The 20,409-nt window shown below is 56.9% G+C and overlaps 1 protein-coding gene across 1 annotated transcript in view; it reads right to left on the bottom strand.

Moving 5' to 3' along the window:
- Nucleotides 1-18,155, bottom strand: part of emx1 (empty spiracles homeobox 1) — a 75,741-nt gene extending 57,586 nt beyond the window's left edge. The window contains exons 1-2 of the mRNA XM_038793004.1: nucleotides 17,760-18,155; nucleotides 1,650-1,834 (exon numbers count right to left, since the gene is read on the bottom strand). Of these exons, the coding sequence (XP_038648932.1) occupies nucleotides 1,650-1,834; nucleotides 17,760-18,105 (531 nt within the window). The 5' untranslated portion in view covers nucleotides 18,106-18,155. The remainder of the gene's footprint in view (nucleotides 1-1,649; nucleotides 1,835-17,759) is intronic.
- Between the last annotated feature and the right edge of the window lie 2,254 nt (nucleotides 18,156-20,409).

The raw sequence follows: 20,409 nt of genomic DNA, 5'->3' as shown, positions 1-20,409 counted from the left end.
AGCCATCGCTGGCAGTGGAAATCTCCTTCTATTGACCCCCCTACTCTACTCCCTGTACACACACGACTGTGTGGCAAAATTTGGCTCCAACTCCATCTTCAAGTTTGCTGATGACACGATCGTAGTGGGCCGGATCTCGAACAACGATGAGTCAGAGTAGAGGAATGAGATAGAGAACCTGGTGGAGTGGCATAAAGACAACAATCTCTCCCTCAATGCCAGCAAAACTAAAGAGCTGGTCATTGACTTCAGGAAGTGAAGTGTCGTCCACACCCCTGTCTGCATCAACGGGGTCGAGGTGGAGATGGTTAGCAGTTTCAAATTCCTAGGTGTACGAATCTCCAAAAATCTGTCCTGGTCCACTCACGTCAACGCTACCACCAAGAAAGCACAACAGCACCTATACTTCCTCAGGAAACTAACAAAATTCGGCATGTCCACATTGACTGTCATCATCTTTTACGGATGCACCATAGAAAGCATCCTATCTGGCTGCGTCACAGCCTGGGTATGGCAACTGCTCAGCCCAAGTCTGCAAGAAACTTCAGACAGTCGTGAACACAGCCCAATCCATCACACAAACCTGCCTCCCATCCATTGACTCTGTCTACACCTCCCGCTGCCTGGGGAAAGCGGGCAGCATAATCAAAGACCCCTCCCACCCGGCTTACTCACTTTTCCAACTTCTTCCATCGGGCAGGAGATACAGAAGTCTGAGAACACGCAAAAACAGATTCAAAACAGCTTCTTCCCCGCTGTCACCAGATTCCTAAATGACCCTCTTATGGACTGAACTGATCTCTTCACACATCTTCTCTACTGAGTAGTACTACACTCCGTACGCTTCACCCGATGCTGGTGCCTATGTATTTACATTGTGCATTTATGTATACCCTATGTTTTTTTCATGCATGGAACGATCTGCCTGGACTGTAAGCAGAACAATACTTTTCCCTGCACCTCGGGACACATGACAATAAATCAAATCAATCCAATCCAATTATTTCCGCCGCTGGCCAATTGGATTTCCCATTGTAGCCAGCTGACACTGCCGGGAAACCCGGAGGGTGTGCACTGCAGCAGATAGGAATCCCACTGACAGAGAATGCACCCCAAGGAGGCCAAAACTGCACACAATATTCCAGTTCTGGCCTCACCAAGCGCTGTATAACTGCAGCAACACATCCCTGCTCCTGTACTCAAATCCTCTCGCAATGAAGGCCAACATGTCATTTGTCTTCTTTACCGCCTGCTGTATATGCGCGCTTACTTTCAGCGACTGGTGCTCAAGAACACCCAGGTCCCGCTGCACATTCCCACTCTCTCAATCTATAGCCATTCATATGTTAATCGGTCTCCCTGTTTCTGCTACCAAAGTGGATGCCCTCACGTTTATCCACATGACAGTGCGTCTGCAAAGGTACTGATCATGCCTGCTATATTCACAGCCAGATCATTAATGGACACGACAAACAGCAAGGGAGCCAACACCCATTCCTGCGGGACACCATGGAATACAGGCTTCCTGTCGCAAGAACAACTTTCAACCATCACCCTCTGCCCCCTGCCCTGCCTGGGATTGTCTGAGGCGGTGTGCAGAGCGTGTCCCTGGGCGTGGGGCAGGGTGGGCTGTCCGCAGTCTCTCTTACCTGTGTCTCTGAAAGGCTCAGGCTGCTAGCAAGCTGCTTCCTTTCAGCTCCCACCACATAGTGATTCTTCTCAAACGCCCTCTCCAGGCGGAGCAGCTGGGAAGGGGAGAAGGCCGTTCGGATTCTTTTGGGTTTCCTGGCGAAGGGGCCGTGCAGTAACATGGATTCGTGAGCAGCATCGGACCCTGTGGAGGGGAAGAGATTGAATATGAGTGCGGGACGGCTCGGAGCTGTACCACCCTGCCAGAGTCACCCCCAATCACTGCCCAGCCAGTGTCACCCCCCCCCCCCAATCACTGCCTAGCCAGAGTGAGCCCCCCAATCACTGCCCAGCCAGTGTCACCCCCCCCCCAATCACTGCCCTGCCAGTGTCACCACCCCAATCACTGCCCAGCCAGTGTCACCCCCACCGCCAATCACTGCCCTACCAGAGTCATCCACACCCCCAATCACTGCCCTGCCAGTTACCCCCACCCCCACCCACTGCCCTACCAGAGTGACCCCCAATCGCTGCCCAGCCAGAGTCACCGCCAATCACTGCCCTGCCAGAGTCACCCCCCCCAATCACTGCCCTGCCAGAGTCACTCCCAATCACTGCCCTGCCAGAGTCACCGCCAATCACTGCCCAGCCAGCACCGTCACCCCCCCATAACTGCCTCCGCCAGAGTCACCGCCAATCATGCCCCTGCCAGAGTCAACGCCCAATCAATGCCCTGCCCAGTGTCCCCCCCAATCACTGTCGCAGCCAGAGTCACCCCCCCAATCACTGCCCAGCGAGTCACCGCCAATCACTGCCCAGCCAGAGTCAACGCCATCACTGCCTCTGCCAGAGTCACCCCCCCCACTACTGCCTGCCAGATCACCCAAATATGCCATGACAGATTGTCACCCGCCAATCACTGCCCAGCCAGAGTCACCGCCAATCACTGCCTGCCAGAGTCACCCCCCCAATTTCACTGCCCAGCAGAGCACCCCCCCAATCACTGCCCAGCCAGAGTACACCCCCACCCATCACTGCCCAGCCAGAGTCACCCCCCCAATTCACTGCCCAGCCAGAGTCACCGCCATCACCTCCTGCCCAGCCAGAGTCACCGCCGATATCACTGCCAGCCAGAGTCACCCCCCCAATCACTGCCTAGCCAGAGTCACCGCCTATCACTGCCCAGCCAGAGTCACCCCCCCAATCACTGCCCAGCCAGAGTCACCCCCCCAATCACTGCCCAGCCAGAGTCACCCCCACATGCCCTGCCAGAGTCACCCCCCCAATCACTGCCTAGCCAGAGTCACCGCCTATCACTGCCCAGCCAGAGTCACCCCCCCAATCACTGCCTAGCCAGAGTCACCGCGAATCACTGCCCAGCCAGTGTCACCCCCACCGCCAATCACTGCCCAGCCAGAGTCACCCCCCCAATCACTGCCCAGCCAGTGTCACCCCCCCATCACTGCCCAGCCAGAGTCACCCCCCAATCGCTGCCCAGCCAGAGTCACCGCCAATCACTGCCCAGCCAGAGTCACCGCCAATCACTGCCCTGCCAGAGTCACCCCAATCACTGCCCTGCCAGTGTCACCCCCCAATCACTGCCCCGCCAGAGTCACCCCCCAAATCACTGCCTAGCCAGAGTCACCGCCAATCACTGCCCAGCCAGATTCACCCCCCCCAATCACTGCCCCAGCCAGAGTCACCCACAATCACTGCCCAGCCAGAGTCACCCCACCGCCAATCACTGCCCAGCCAGAGTCACCCCCACCCCCAATCACTGCCCAGCCAGAGTCACCGCCAATCACTGCCCAGCCAGAGTCCCCCCCAATCACTGCCCAGCCAGAGTCACCCCCCAATCGCTGCCCAGCCAGAGTCACCCCCCCCAATCACTGCCCAGCCAGAGTCACCCCCCAATCACTGCCCAGCCAGAGTCACCCCCCACCGCGAATCACTGCCCAGCCAGAGTCACCACACCCCCAATCACTGCCCAGCCAGAGTCACCCCCCCAATCACTGCCCCGCCAGAGTCACCACCACCCCCAATCACTGCCCAGCCAGAGTCACCGCCAACCACTGCCCAGCCAGTGTCACCCCCCCATCACTGCCCCAGCCAGAGTCACCCCCCCCCAATCACTGCCCAGCCAGAGTCACCGCCAATCACTGCCCAGCCAGAGTCACCCCCCCAATCACTGCCTAGCCAGAGTCACCCCCCCCAATCACTGCCCAGCCAGTGTCACACCCCCAATCACTGCCCAGCCAGAGTCACCCCCCCAATCACTGCCTAGCCAGAGTCACCCCCCCCAATCACTGCCCAGCCAGTGTCACACCCCCAATCACTGCCCAGCCAGTGTCACACCCCCAATCACTGCCTAGCCAGAGTCACCCCCCCCAATCACTGCCCAGCCAGTGTCACACCCCCAATCACTGCCCAGCCAGAGTGACCCCCAATCACTGCCCCGCCAGAGTCACCCCCCAAATCACTGCCCAGCCAGAGTCACCCCCCAATCACTGCCCAGCCAGAGTCACCGCCAATCACTGCCCCGCCAGAGTCACCCCCCAAATCACTGCCCAGCCAGAGTCACCCCCAATCACTGCCCAGCCAGAGTCACCGCCCAATCACTGCCCAGCCAGATTCACCCCCCCCAATCACTGCCCAGCCAGAGTCACCCCACCTCCAATCACTGCCCAGCCAGTGTCACCCCCCAATCACTGCCCAGCCATAGTGACCCCCCCAATCACTGCCCAGCCAGTGTCACTCCCCCCAATCACTGCCCAGCCAGAGTCACCGCCAATCACTGCCCAGCCAGAGTCACCCCCCAATCACTGCCCAGCCAGTGTCACCCCCCCCCAATCACTGCCCAGCCAGAGTCACCCTCCCCAATCACTGCCCAGCCAGAGTCACCCCCCCAATCACTGCCCAGCCAGAGTCACCCCCCCATCACTGCCCAGCCAGAGTCACCCCCCCAATCACTGCCCAGCCAGTGTCACCCCCAATCACTGCCCTGCCAGTTACCCCCACCCCCACCCACTGCCCTGCCAGAGTAACCCCCCCAATCACTGCCCAGCCAGATTGAGCCCCCCAATCACTGCCCTGCCAGAGTCACCCCCCCAATCACTGCCCAGTGAGAGTGAGCCCCCAATCACTGCCCAGCCAGAGTGACCGACAATCACTGCCCAGCCAGTGTCACTGCCAATCACTGCCCTGCCAATGTCACCCCCCCAATCACTGCCCAGCCAGTGTCACTGCCAATCACTGCCCAGCCAGATTCACCCCCCCAATCACTGCCCAGCCAGTGTCACCCCCACCTCCAATCACTGCCCAGCCACGTTAACCCACCCCCACCCCCACACACTGCCCAGCCAGTGTCACCCCCCAATCACTGCCCAGCCAGAGTAACCCCCCCCCAAGCACTGCCCAGCCAGAGTCAATACCATTCACTGCCCTGCCAGTGTCACCCCCCTCCAATCACTGCCTAGCCAGAGTCACCCCCCCAATCACTGCCCAGCCAGAGTCACCCCCCCAATCACTGCCCAGCCAGAGTCATCCCCACAATCACTGCCCTGCCAGAGTCATCCCCCCAATCACTGCCCAGCCAGTGTCACCCCCCCAATCACTGCCCAGCCAGAGTCACCCCCCCCCCAATCACTGCCCAGCCAGTGTCACTGCCAATCACTGCCCAGCCAGTGTCACCCCCCCCAATCACTGCCCAGCCAGAGTCACCGCCAATCACTGCCCAGCCAGAGTCACCGCCAATCACTGCCCAGCCAGAGTCACCGCCAATCACTGCCCAGCCAGAGTCACTGCCAATCACTGCCCAGCCAGTGTCATCCCCACCCCCAACCACTGCCAGCCACGTTAACCCACCCCCACCCCCAATCACTGCCCAGCCAGTGTCACCCCCCCAATCACTGCCCAGCCAGAGTCACCGCCAATCACTGCCCAGCCAGAGTCACTGCCAATCACTGCCCAGCCAGAGTCACCGCCAATCACTGCCCAGCCAGAGTCACTGCCAATCACTGCCCAGCCAGTGTCATCCCCACCCCCAACCACTGCCCAGCCACGTTAACCCACCCCCACCCCCAATCACTGCCCTGCCAGAGTGACCCCCAATCACTGCCCAGCCAGAGTCACCCCCACCCCCAATCACTGCGGAGCCAGTGTCACCCCCCCAATCACTGCCCAGCCAGAGTGAGCCCCCCCAATCACTGCCCAGCCAGTGTCACCCCCAATCACTGCCCTGCCAGTTACCCCCACCCCCCCCCACTGCCCAGCCAGTGTCACCCCCCAATCACTGCCTAGCCAGAGTCACCGCCAATCACTGCCCAGCCAGAGTCACCGACAATCACTGCCCTGCCAGAGTCACCCCCAATCACTGCCCAGCCAGAGTCACCGCCAATCACTGCCCAGCCAGAGTCACCGCCAATCACTGCCCAGCCAGAGTCACCCCCAATCACTGCCCAGCCAGTGTCACCGCCAATCACTGCCCTGCCAGAGTCACCCCCCCAATCACTGCCCAGCGAGAGTGAGCCCCCAATCACTGCCCAGCCAGAGTCACCCCCCAATCACTGCCCTGCCAATGTCACCCCCCCAATCACTGCCCAGCCAGTGTCACTGCCAATCACTGCCCAGCCAGTGTCACCCCCACCCCCAATCACTGCCCAGCCAGAGTCACCCCCACCTCCAATCACTGCCCAGCCACGTTAACCCACCCCCACCCCCACACACTGCCCCGCCAGAGTCACCGCCAATCACTGCCCAGCCAGAGTAACCCCCCCCAAGCACTGCCCAGCCAGAGTCAATACCATTCACTGCCCAGCCAGAGTCATCCCCCCAATCACTGCCCTGCCAGTGTCACCCCCCTCCAATCACTGCCTAGCCAGAGTCACCCCCAATCACTGCCCAGCCAGAGTCACCCCCAATCACTGCCCAGCCAGTGTCACCGCCAATCACTGCCCAGCCAGAGTCACCGCCAATCACTGCCCAGCCAGTGTCACCCCCAAATCACTGCCCAGCCAGAGTCATCCCCACCCCCAACCACTGCCCAGCCACGTTAACCCACCCCCACCCCCAATCACTGTCCTGCCAGTGTCACCCCCCCTCCAATCACTGCCCAGCCAGAGTCACCCCCAAATCACTGCCCAGCCAGAGTCATCCCCACCCCCAACCACTGCCCAGCCACGTTAACCCACCCCCACCCCCAATCACTGCCCTGCCAGTGTCACCCCCCTCCAATCACTGCCCAGCCACGTTAACCCACCCCCACCGCCAATCACTGCCCAGCCAGAGTCACCCCCCCAATCACTGCCCTGCCAGAGTCACCGCCAATCACTGCCCAGCCAGAGTCCCCCCCGATCACTGCCCAGCCAGTCACACCCCCCCATCACTGCCCTGCCAGTTACCCCCACCCCCACCCACTGCCCTGCCAGAGTGACCCCCAATCACTGCCCAGCCAGAATCACCCCCACCCCCAATCACTGCCCAGCCAGTCACCCCCCAATCACTGCCCAGCCAGAGTGACCCCCCCCCCAATCACTGCCCAGCCAGAGTCCCCAATCACTGCCCAGCCAGAGTCATCCCCCCGATCACTGCCCAGCCAGAGTCACCCCCAATCGCTGCCCAGCCAGTCACCACCAATCACTGCCCAGCCATAGTCACCCCCAATCACTGCCCCGCCAGAGTCACCCCCCCCCCATCACTGCCCAGCCAGAGTCACCCCCAATCACTGCCCTGCCAGAGTCACCCCCCCCAATCACTGCCCAGCCAGAGTGACCGCCAATCACTGCCCTGCCAGAGTGACAGCCAATCACTGCCCAGCCAGAGTCACCGCCAATCACTGCCCAGCCAGAATCACCCCCACCCCCAATCACTGCCCAGCCAGAGTCATCCCCCCCCCAATCACTGCCCAGCCAGAGTCACCCCCCCAATCACTGCCGGGCCAGTGTCACCCCCCCAATCACTGCCCCGCCATATTCACCCACAATCACTGCCCAGCCAGAGTCACCCACAATCACTGCCCAGCCAGAGTCACCCCCCCAATCACTGCCCAGCCAGAGTCACTGCCAATCACTGCCCAGCCAGAGTCACCGCCAATCACTGCCCAGCCATATTCACCCCCAATCACTGCCCAGCCAGAGTCACCCCCCCATCACTGCCCAGCCAGAGTCACCCCCAATCACTGCCCAGCCAGAGTCACCCCCCCCCAATCACTGCCCAGCCAGAGTCACCCCCCATCACTGCCCAGCCAGAGTCACTGCCAATCACTGCCCAGCCAGAGTCACCCCCCATCACCGCCCTGCCAGAGTCACCCCCCCCATCACTGCCCAGCCAGAGTCACCGCCAATCCACTGCCCAGCCAGAGTCACCCCCCCAATCACTGCCCAGCCAGAGTCACCCCCCATCACTGCCCTGCCAGAGTCACCCCCCCCCCCATCACTGCCCAGCCAGAGTCACCCCAATCACTGCCCTGCCAGAGTGACAGCCAATCACTGCCCAGCCAGAGTCACCGCCAATCACTGCCCAGCCAGAGTCACTGCCAATCACTGCCCAGCCAGTGTCACCCCCCCCCCAATCACTGCCCAGCCAGAGTCACCGCCAATCACTGCACAGCCAGTCACCCCCCCCCATCACTGCCCAGACAGAGTCACCCCCTATCACTGCCCTGCCAGAGTCACCCCCCCCAATCACTGCCCTGCCAGAGTCACCCCCCATCACTGCCCTGCCAGAGTCACCCCCCCCCCCCCCATCACTGCCCAGACAGAGTCACCCCCTATCACTGCCCAGCCAGAGTCACCCCCCCAATCACTGCCCTGCCAGAGTCACCCCCCAATCACTGCCCAGCCAGCGTCACCCCCCAATCGCTGCCCAGCCAGAGTCACCGCCAATCACTGCCCTGCCAGAGTCACCCCCAATCACTGCCCTACCAGTGTCACCCCCCCCAATCACAGCCCAGCCAGAGTGAGCCCCCCAATCACAGCCCAGCCAGAATCACCCCCAATCACTGCCCTGCCAGAGTCACTCATTTTCCTCTCTCCCCTCACACTCTCTCTCACTCACTCACTCTCCTGCCTCTCCTCTCCCCCCCCCTTCTCTTCCCCCACTTTCTCTCTCCTCTTTCTCTCTCTCTCTCCCTCTCTCCATTTCCTCTCCCCCTTTTTCTCACTCTCTTTCTTTCTCTCCCCCTCTCTTATTCTATCTGATTCTCTTCCTCTCTCCCCCCCCCCATTCTCTCTCCCTCTGTCTCGCTCTCACTCTCCCTCTTTCTCACTCTCTCACATTCTCTTCCTCCCCCCCTCTATTTTTTACTCACTCTCCCTCCCTCACTGTGTCTCTCTTTCTCTCTCTCTCTCTTTCTCGTCTCTCGCTCTCCCACTCTCACTCTCTCGCTCTCTCTCTCTCCCCCCACCTCTTTCACTCTGCCGCTCTTTCTCCCTCTTCCTCCCCCTCCCTCGGGAAAGAGAAAGAGGGAGAGAGAAGGAGAGACAGGAGTGAGTGAGTGAGAAAGAGGGTGAGAGAGAGTGAGAGGGGAGAGAGGGAAATGAGTGCCCTCACTCTCCCTCCTGCCTTCCCCTTGCATTTTCCGAGTTGTTGGAATCTCAAACCCATGGCTGTGGCAGAACTCAAACCGGCTACAATTGGGACAGAGAGCCTGCAGTTTCTTTCTTAACGTGGCGGTGTGTTTCCCAGCCCCCCCACCCCCCCCCCCCCCCCCCCCCACCCTTGCCCAAATTGCAGCTTGTGCGAGTTGCACAGGTAAATTTTCTCCAAGTTGCTGTTTAATTTGGAGACGGGAGAAGCAGAGAGCGGAACCTATGCTGAATTTAGAAATTCTATTCGATTGATGAATTGACGCAGTGTTGAAAGTGGCTGAGTCGTGTGTCAATGTGGGTGTCTGTGGCCACCTGCTCACCTGTGTAAAGGGGCTCTGGATTATGTCGGAAGTCGCTTTAGCACAATATGGGGCAGTGTTGGGGGTGGGGGGGGGGGTCGCGCCTGGGGGGGCTTGGAGATTGCCGACCCAGGCAGGGTAAGGAATTAGAGCTGATCCCTGCCAGAGTGTGGGCACAGCGGGAGGGTGTGTGCCTGTGTGCCGGTGTGGGGGATCTGCTACACTGGTCTCAGGATAAGCCAGTGAGATGGGACATGTCTACATTCAGGAAGGTGGGAATCTTTGTAATGTTCTATCCCGGAGGACTGGGAGAAGCTACATGGTCAGAAAGGGTCAAGGGAAATAAAATGAAAATGGCTTATTGTCACGAGTAGGCTTCAATGAAGTTACTGTGAAAGGCCCCTAGTCGCCACATTCCGGCGCCTGTTCAGGGAGGCTGGTACGGGAATTGAACCGTGCTGCTGGCCTGCCTTGGTCTGCTTTAAAAGCCAGCTATTTAGCCCAGTGTGCTAAACCAGCCCTGGGACTGGATTCTCCCATTCTGAGGCTATGTCTGGAGGAAGTGTCTAGCTTTACGATGAAAAAGGAGGACAAATCCAAACTAGGCAATTACCTCCCCAACGGTCTACTAACCATCAGTAAAGTGAAATGAAATGAAAATGGCTTATTGCCACAAGTAGGCTTCAATTAAGTTACTGTGTCTCAACACTGCCCTCCCTCAGTCCCAGCCCTCCCTCAGTCCCAGCCCCTCCCTTAGTCCCAGCCCTCCCTCAGTCCCTACCCTCCCTCAGTCACTGCCCCTCCCTCAGTCCCTGCCCTCGCTCAGTCCCAGCCCCTCCCTCAGTCCCAGCCCTCCCTCAGTCCCAGCCCTCCCTCAGTCACTGCCCCTCCCTCAGTCACTGCCCCTCCCTCAGTCACTGACCCTCCCTCAGTCCCAGCCCTCCCTCAGTCCCAGCCCTCCCTCAGTCACTGCCCCTCCCTCAGTCACTGCCCCTCCCTCAGTCACTGCCCCTCCCTCAGTCCCAGCCTCTCCCTCAGTCCCTGCCCCTCCCTCAGTCCCAGCCCTCCCTCAGTCACTGCCCCTCCCTCAGTCCCTGCCCCTCCCTCAGTCACTGCCCCTCCCTCAGTCACTGCCCCTCCCTCAGTCCCAGCCCTCCCTCAGTCCCAGCCCTCCCTCAGTCACTGCCCCTCCCTCAGTCCCAGCCCCTCCCTCAGTCACTGCCCCTCCCTCAGTCCCAGCCCTCCCTCAGTCCCAGCCCCTCCCTCAGTCACTGTCTTCCCTCAGTCACTGCCCCTCCCTCAGTCCCAGCCCTCCCTCAGTCCCTGCCCTCCCTCAGTCCCAGCCCCTCCCTCAGTCACTGTCTTCCCTCAGTCACTGCCCCTCCCTCAGTCCCAGCCCTCCCTCAGTCACTGCCCCTCCCTCAATCCCTGCCCTCCCTCAGTCACTGCCCCTCCCTCAGTCACTGCCCCTCCCTCAGTCCCAGCCCCTCCCTCAGTCCCAGCCCTCCCTCAGTCCCAGCCCCTCCCTCAGTCCCAGCCCCTCCCTCAGTCCCAGCCCTCCCTCAGTCCCAGCCCTCCCTCAGTCCCTGCCCTCCCTCAGTCCCTGCCCTCCCTCAGTCCCAGCCCCTCCCTCAGTCCCAGCCCTCCCTCAGTCCCAGCCCTCCCTCAGTCCCAGCCCTCCCTCAGTCACTGCCCCTCCCTCAGTCCCAGCCCCTCCCTCAGTCACTGCCCCTCCCTCAGTCCCAGCCCTCCCTCAGTCACTGCCCCTCCCTCAGTCCCAGCCCCTCCCTCAGTCCCAGCCCCTCCCTCAGTCACTGCCCCTCCCTCAGTCACTGCCCTCCCTCAGTCACTGCCCCTCCCTCAGTCCCTGCCCCTCCCTCAGTCCCAGCCCCTCCCTCAGTCCCAGCCCCTCCCTCAGTCCCTGCCCTCCCTCAGTCCCTGCCCTCCCTCAGTCCCTGCCCTCCCTCAGTCCCAGCCCCTGCCTCAGTCCCAGCCCTCCCTCAGTCCCTGCCCTCCCTCAGTCACTGCCCCTCCCTCAGTCCCAGCCCTCCCTCAGTCCCAGCCCCTCCCTCAGTCACTGCCCCTCCCTCAGTCCCAGCCCCTCCCTCAGTCACTGCCCCTCCCTCAGTCCCTGCCCTCCCTCAGTCCCAGCCCTCCCTCAGTCCCTGCCCTCCCTCAGTCACTGCCCCTCCCTCAGTCCCTGCCCCTCCCTCAGTCCCAGCCCTCCCTCAGTCACTGCCCCTCCCTCAGTCACTGCCCCTCCCTCAGTCCCAGCCCCTCCCTCAGTCCCTGCCCTCCCTCAGTCACTGCCCCTCCCTCAGTCCCTGCCCCTCCCTCAGTCCCAGCCCCTCCCTCAGTCACTGCCCCTCCCTCAGTCCCAGCCCCTCCCTCAGTCCCAGCCCTCCCTCAGTCACTGCCCCTCCCTCAGTCCCTGCCCCTCCCTCAGTCCCAGCCCCTCCCTCAGTCCCAGCCCTCCCTCAGTCACTGCCCCTCCCTCAGTCCCAGCCCCTCCCTCAGTCCCACCCCTCCCTCAGTCCCAGCCCTCCCTCAGTCCCAGCCCTCCCTCAGTCACTGCCCCTCCCTCAGTCACTGCCCCTCCCTCAGTCCCAGCCCTCCCTCGGTCCCAGCCCTCCCTCAGTCCCTGCCCCTCCCTCAGTCACTGCCCCTCCCTCAGTCACTGCCCCTCCCTCAGTCCCTGCCCCTCCCTCAGTCCCTGCCCCTCCCTCAGTCACTGCCCTCCCTCAGTCCCAGCCCCCCCCTCAGTCACTGCCCCTCCCTCAGTCACTGCCCCTCCCTCAGTCCCCAGCCCCTCCCTCAGTCACTGCCCCTCCCTCAGTCACTGCCCCTCCCTCAGTCCCTGCCCCTCCCTCAGTCCCAGCCCTCCCTCAGTCACTGCCCCTCCCTCAGTCACTGTCTTCCCTCAGTCACTGCCCCTCCCTCAGTCCCAGCCCCTCCCTCAGTCACTGCCCCTCCCTCAGTCCCAGCCCCTCCCTCAGTCACTGCCCCTCCCTCAGTCACTGCCCCTCCCTCAGTCCCAGCCTCTCCCTCAGTCACTGTCCCTCCCTCAGTCACTGCCCCTCGCTCAGTCACTGCCCCTCCCTCAGTCCCAGCCCCTCCCTCAGTCACTGTCTTCCCTCAGTCACTGCCCCTCCCTCAGTCCCTGCCCCTCCCTCAGTCACTGTCTTCCCTCAGTCACTGCCCCTCCCTCAGTCCCAGCCCCTCCCTCAGTCACTGCCCCTCCCTCAGTCCCAGCCCCTCCCTCAGTCACTGCCCCTCCCTCAGTCACTGCCCCTCCCTCAGTCCCAGCCTCTCCCTCAGTCACTGTCCCTCCCTCAGTCACTGCCCCTCCCTCAGTCACTGCCCCTCCCTCAGTCCCAGCCCCTCCCTCAGTCACTGTCTTCCCTCAGTCACTGCCCCTCCCTCAGTCCCTGCCCCTCCCTCAGTCCCTGCCCCTCCCTCAGTCCCAGCCCCTCCCTCAGTCCCAGCCCTCCCTCAGTCCCAGCCCCTCCCTCAGTCCCAGCCCTCCCTCAGTCCCAGCCCTCCCTCAGTCCCTGCCCCTCCCTCAGTCCCAGCCCTCCCTCAGTCACTGCCCCTCCCTCAGTCCCTGCCCTCCCTCAGTCCCAGCCCTCCCTCAGTCCCAGCCCCTCCCTCAGTCCCAGCCCCTCCCTCAGTCCCTGCCCCTCCCTCGGTCCCAGCCCTCCCTCGGTCCCAGCCCTCCCTCAGTCCCTGCCCCTCCCTCAGTCCCAGCCCAGAGACAGGGCACAGGATTCAGTCCCTCTCTTCCCGAGAATGGGAATGTCTGCTGTTCCCGTACTCTTTCCCAGCGCCTGTCCTCTATTTTAACCAGAGGAAGCTTTTCATGGCGGGTGTCATTTCAGCACACAGTCTGGTATTCCCCATTCACTGTCCCAGTGTGTATTTCCCATCAGCTTCGCTGTCACGCCTCACTATCCCGCACCCAGAGAGTATCCCTCTCTCTCTCTCTCTCTCTCTGTTTTCCATCCTCCCGTTCTTCTGTTTTCAGTCTCTTTCGTTCTTGTCACTCACTCCATTATTCTGGCTCCTCTCTCCATCCTCACTCTCTCTCCCTCACTCCCACTTTCTCACTCCCACGTTCACCCGGTTCCTTTCTCGCGCTCTCTTCCATTCACTCCCTTTTTCACTCTTCTCATCCACCACCTCCTCTCTGTCTCTAACTTTCCTTCCCTCCCTTTCACCATCACCCACTCCCTGTCGCTGTTATTTGTTCATTTTCCCTCTGTCTCCCGTTCTGCACCATTCATGCTATCGCTCCCTCACTTCCACTTTCTCAAATACTTTCTCCCTCTCCGTCACTCCCTCTCCCTATCCCACTCTCTATCCCACTCCATCACTTTCTCCCTCACTTTCTCCCTCTCTCCATCACTCCCTCTCTCCATCACTCCCTCTCTCTATCACTCCCTCTCTCTATCACTCTCACTCCCTCACTTTCTCCCTCACTTTCTCCCTCTCTCCATCACTCCCTCTCTCTATCACCCTCTCTGTCCCACTCTCTCTCCCTCACTTTCTCCCTCGCTCTTTCTCACTCCCTCACTTTCTCCCTCTCTCTATCACTCCCTCTCTCTCACTCCCTCTCTCTATCACTCTCTCGCCCTCACTTTCTCCCTCACTTTCTCCCTCTCTCTATCACTCTCTCGCCCTCACTTTCACCCTCTCTCTATCACTCCCTCTCTCTATCACTTTTTCTATCCCATTCGCTATCCCTCACTTTCTTCCTCTCTCTATCACTCCCTCTATCATTTTCTCTTTCCCACTCTCACTCCCTCACTTTCTCCCTCTATCACTCCTCTCTCTATCACTTTCTCCATCCCACTCACTCCCTCTCTCTATCACTTTCTCTATCCCACTCACTCCCTCTCTCCCTCTTTCTATCACTCCCTCTTTCTATCACACTCTCTCTCTATCCCACTCTCTATCCCACTCACTCCCTCACTTTCCCCCTCTCTCTATCACTCCCTCTCTCTATCACTTTCTCTATCCCACTCTCTCGCCCTCACTTTCTCCCTCTCTCTATCACTCCCTCTCTCTATCACTCTCTCGCCCTCACTTTCTCCCTCACTTTCTCCCTCTCTCGATCACTCCCTCTCTCTATCACTTTCTCTATCCCATTCTCTATCCCTCACTTTCTTCCTCTCTCTATCACTCCCTCTATCATTTTCTCTTTCCCACTCTCACTCCCTCACTTTCTCCCTCTATCACTCCCCTCCCTGTCACTTTCTCTATCCCACTCTCTCGCCCTCACTTTCTCCCTCTCTCTATCACTTTCTCCATCCCACTCACTCCCTCTCTCTATCACTTTCTCCATCTCACTCACTCCCTCTCTCTATCACTTTCTCCATCCCACTCTCTCGCCCTCACTTTCTCCCTCTATCATTTTCTCTATCCCACTCACTCCCTCTCTCCCTCTTTCTATCACTCCCTCTTTCTATCACGCTTTCTCTCTATCCCACTCTCTATCCCACTCACTCCCTCACTTTCCCCCTCTCTCTATCACTTTCTCTATCCCACTCTCTCGCCCTCACTTTCTCCCTATCACTTTCTCCATCCCACTCTCACTCCCTCACTTTCTCCCTCTCTCTATCACTCCCTCTCTCTCGCACTCCCCCTCTCTCCCTCACTTTCTCCCTCTCTCTATCACTCCCTCTCTCTCTATCCCACTCTCTCTCCCTCACTTTCTCCCTCTCTCCATCACTCCCTCTCTCTATCCCACTCTCTCTCCCTCACTTTCTCCCTCTCTCTATCACTCCCTTTCTCTATCACGCTCGCTCTTACGCCCTCAGCTCGCTTTAATGGGGAATATTAGACGGATATCTCCCATTGCTTTGCGGAACGAGCCGTCAGACCACAGGGTAATAAATCTGCCCAGAAATTACGGCTGGCTGCTCCATTTACTCTCAAAACCTCATCGTCATTTTGCTCACTCTTTCCCTCAGATTTAAACAACCTGGGCCTGCAGGAATAAATCTGTCTTTGCCGGGATTGTCTGAAACATTCCCGCTTGGAATTCTGTGGACGAGGATAAGGCAGGATTTGAAAGTTAGGAACAAACCTAACTTCAGACCAACACAGGACTGGGTTTGGGGAAAGTGTTGGAGGGAGGATGTGGTTATTGACTTGGAGATTTAGCAGTAAGGCGGCTCCTGAGCGACCAATTCCAATCGATCAGAGAGGATTGATCACCGGATCATACCCGGTTTAGAAAACCCACCCTCCAACAGACAGAACTCCTCTCCTCAAACCCCACCTCACACACACAGTGAAAACATGGAAATGGACGCGGGGAAACTGAGTGAATGGAAATTAAACGGGGCTGAAATCGACATTTTAGAAGTGAATGCGTTGTGGTGTTTTACCAACAAAAAAAAAACCCCCTTGCGATACAAAAAATGAGCTTTGAATAATTGAGGATTTCTGCTGTTACTGTGACCATTTCCCAGGGAACAATCCCGACTGGTATTTAATCCTGGTGTTGATTCCCAGGCAGACATCAGTAAAAAAAAAGTATCTCCTTTCCCCCTCACACCCCAGCAGTGTGCCCAGATTTAACAGGGCAGTTTCTGTGGCTAATACCAAATCCAGGACAGGGGATACATTCCTCAATGTCTCCAGTTTCACCAGTTTTAGCTCCATCTCGTTTTGCCTTGATTACTTTTTTTGAATTTAGAACAAAATAAAAAGAGTCGTTTACTCGCTCAGAACCAGCCAGGTCACAGGCTGTAAAATATTGTCAAGGACAAGGGTAGGCCATTCCGCCCCTCAGTTCAATTTTGCACCCCCTCCTCCCCCTTGATTTCGATTCTCTCCCTCCAGATTTAAACCTCTCCGCAATCTCAGTTTCCCAACCCCGTGCGGAATGCACATTCTCACTCCAGCCAGATCAATCTGGCCACTAATTTGTCGAAATTTTTTTTATTGTTATTGCCCCCGCCACAGATTAAACCGCCGCAACAGTGGGAAGGGCGTTTTGAAGAAACAAAAGATGATCGGAGAGGTTTTTGAATGGATTGCTATCTAACTGTTCGACCCCAGTCTTTCGTTCTGACCCCGTTCCTTCTGTGATTTGTCACAGTTTAATCCCCCCGCAGTGGGCACTGTTTTAAGTTTGGGATTGCAAGTGAATTGTTGAGATGTGGTCACTCTGTTTGACACTGAATCTCCCTCCCTCGCGTTCCCAGGGAGTTCTGGAAATCAACCCTAAGGTGATTCTGATCTTGAGTCGATGTATCTGAAGCCCACAGAACTCACCCAGAAAGGAGAAGGGAACGGGGTGACACGGGGCTCGATACACACACAACAGGTTCCTTGAATTCACCCTCTTCCTCGTTCCCTTCCTATCAACGACTGAAAAACCAATTGGAAATAAGAAATGAATTGGAAATAATGTGAATTGGAAATATGTGCTGAATCTGGGGGATTAAACAACACCGTTCCCCCCTCTCGTTCGGCACCAGTTCTGTCGACACATATTTGTAATTTTAACAAAGAACATCAGTTGCCACACGGATTTGAAGAGTTGAACCAAACGGATTTAAAGCCATTTTCTGTCTCCCGAAAGCAAGTTTGAGATTTGCTGCGAATTTATTTCGCATTTGAACACCTTCTCCCGCTCTGAATTCCCGTCCAAGACTCTTCTCAAATATAAAAATGTGTGAATAGCCCACATAAATATATTGATAAACCTGACATTATACAGAAATATACTCCGACACACACACATTTTAGATATTAACGGGATTCTTGTCTGAATTACAATTATTCATTTTAACACAATTCCACCTCTTACAATTATTTACATTGGTTATATATGTATAGAAATCCAACAACATTGTTACAGGAAAATTACATAGCAATTATAAATGAGCTACAATTTATATTTACAGGGTTGATACATATAATGCTGCTATGAAATATAAAGCATATTTTGAAGATACATATGGATTGTGTTCAATTAATTGTGTTCAATTAATTGTGTTAAACTAATTGTGTTAAATTAATTGTGTTAAACTAATTGTGTTAAATTAATTGTGTTAAATTAATGGCATATCTTTTAGATATTGTAACTTCTATACATAAAGGGAATGATTTTATTTTATCAATCTCCATTTATTGGAGTTCCCACTTTCGTTCCTGCAAAGTACTTTTCTCTATTATCCTCTATATTTTGGGGATTGATCTTTACCTGGAGCACCCCTCCCTCCCCTCTTACCTTGAAATCTGTGGCCGAAGAAGCGATTCCTGAGCACCCAGGGGTAAAAGTTGAGCGGGTCCCTGTGCTGGGGAGCGAAGAAGGTGTGATGGCTCTGCAGGTGGTGAGTGCCGAGCTGGTGAGGGTGGACGGGCAGCGAGGGGTGGCTGACCGCCTCCTGGAACATGAGCTCAGGCCCCGGGTACAGGGAGCGAGCCGCCGCCTGCAAGCCGCCGGCGAAGGCATCGGCGGAGGGCGGGTAGGTGACCGCGGCGGGGCGGAGGGGCTCCTCCGGGGACAGGGGGTTGTGATCCTTCGCTACCAGGGACTCGATGGTGAAGCAGCGCTTGCTGGCCGGGTGGAACATGGTTTCGTTTCAAAGTGGTGGTGGTGGTGGGTGGTCACACACACACACACACACACTCACTCACTCACACAATAAAATAGGAATATCGAAGTCTTCAGCTGGTTTGGCAATGCAGGTTTGGCTGTGTGAGTGTGTGTGTGTGTGGGGAGGGGGGAAGTATTGGTGGCAGCTCTGTCACCAGGGCACATCCATTCATATAGTGTGATCAGCTCCCAAATGGAAATGTCCACACACCCAGGAACTCATTAGTTAGTCTCTGTTGTGTGTGTGTGTGTGTGTGTAGGAACAGGGAGGGAGGTTGGGAGGGCAGGGCAGGGGAAGGAAGGCTGGGGAAATATGCTGATACCTGTCTGTGCTGTGGGCTGGCAGGTCTTCACCTGCCCATTTGGAGGTGGGGACACCTGGAGACGGAGCAGCCAGGCGGAAACCCTGGAGCGACCGGAGTCAGCTTGGCAGCCAGGATCAGAGCAGGGTTTAGAGGGTGATGTCCCTCACACCTCCCCCTAGCATCCTAACCCGTGCTGTCAAATCTGCAGCCTGCACTCCCACAGCATTGCAGAACAAACACAGTGAACTGAAAGAGAGAGAGAGAGAGGACTGGGGTCCCTGGAAAGGTGCAGCCGATCAGGCAGTATCTTTGAAGGTTGAAACAAGTGTTCAGATCAAAGACCCCGAGGGGTTGAGTCTGTCTCAGGAAAGGTCAACGACCTGAAACGGTTCTCCACAGCCGCTGCCCGACCTGCCGTGTACTGACAGCATTTTCTGTTCATTTCCCATTTCCAACTTTTTACATTTGCAACACATTCCAGAGTTCGATATATCTCAAATTAAGATTCCCTCAGGAACAGAACCAACCCTGTTCTGCTGGGTGTGATATTTATAAAACACTGTGGCTCATGAGAAACCTTCCATCATTTAATCTGTGCTTTGTGTTAATTTGTGACTGTGGAATATATTGATACAGATTGTATCAACAAGGTGTTGCGGATTATTAGTCAATCTTCCAAAGATAGGGAAGGTTAGAGGTCACGGGGCAAGACACCACAAGGAATAAACGAGGTGAATAAACATTGGGTGATAATTTTGTTCCAACATTAAGCTTAAAGCTTTAATACTGGGTTATTGAAGAGGGAGGGGACCTGAGGAGAATTGTTGGAAATTCAGTAAGGGCAGGATGGAAAAGTATTAACATCATATACGTTTCTGTGTGTGTTTATGTGTGTGAAGTCTGTTGTATAACCGTGTGTGAAGATTGTTACATACTTTGTGTGACGATTATTATATATTATGTGTGAAGATTGTGAGATATATTATGTGTCTGGTAATTGTGACACACATGTGTGTTTGAAGAATGTGCTAAGCTTGTGTGAAAATTGTTATATATTGTGTATGTGAAAATTGTTATATACTGTGTGTGTGAAAATTGTTATATATAGTGTGTGAAGATTGTTATAAATGTGTGTAGCAGGGCTTTTAAGGGAACGGCGGAGGCTACAGGCAGAGTTCGGCTTGTTAACCACAGGGAGGGCGGTGGAGCAGCTGAGAAAGGCGAGGGGGGTGATCTATGAGCATGGAGAGAAGGCCAGCAGAATGCCTGCACAGCAGCTTAGAAAGAGGGAGGCAGCCAGGGAGATAGGGAAAGTAAATGACGGAGAAGGGAACCTGCTTGGAGATTCAGCAGGGATGATTAAGGCGTTTAGGGATTTCTACAGGAGGCTGTATAGGTCGGAACCCCCTACAGGGCCAGAGGGGATGAGGCACTTCTTGGAGGGGCTGAATTTCCCAAAGGTGGACGGGGAGCTGGTAGAAGGGCTGGGGGCCCCGATCGGGTTGGAAGAGATAGTGGAGGGTCTGAAGGCCATGCAGGCGGGTAAAGCCCTGGGGCCGGACGGATACCTGGTGGAGTTTTATAAAAAGTTCTCTGGGATATTAGGGCCGGTGTTGATGAGGATGTTCAATGAGGCGAGGGAAAGAGGGGTGTTGCCCCCGATGATGTCACAGGCTACGATTTCGCTGATTCGGAAGCGGGACAAGAACCCGGAGCTGTGTGGGTCCTACAGGCCGATATCCCTGTTGAATGTGGACGCCAAATTGCTGGCCAAAATTTTGTCCTCCAGGATTGAGGATTGTGTTCCAGATGTTATTGGGGAGGACCAGACGGGGTTTGTTAAGGGTGGGCAGTTGGTGGCCAATGTAAGAAGGTTGTTAAATGTGATCATGATGCCCCCGGACGGTAGGGAGGTGGAGGTAGTGATCGCAATGGATGCAGAAAAGGCTTTTGATCGGGTAGAATGGGAATGTCTG

Source organism: Scyliorhinus canicula, chromosome 3, assembly GCF_902713615.1.
Source record: "Scyliorhinus canicula chromosome 3, sScyCan1.1, whole genome shotgun sequence".
In the NCBI taxonomy this organism is placed as follows: Eukaryota; Metazoa; Chordata; class Chondrichthyes; order Carcharhiniformes; family Scyliorhinidae; genus Scyliorhinus; species Scyliorhinus canicula.
This window is presented reverse-complemented; position numbering and strand designations above follow the sequence as displayed.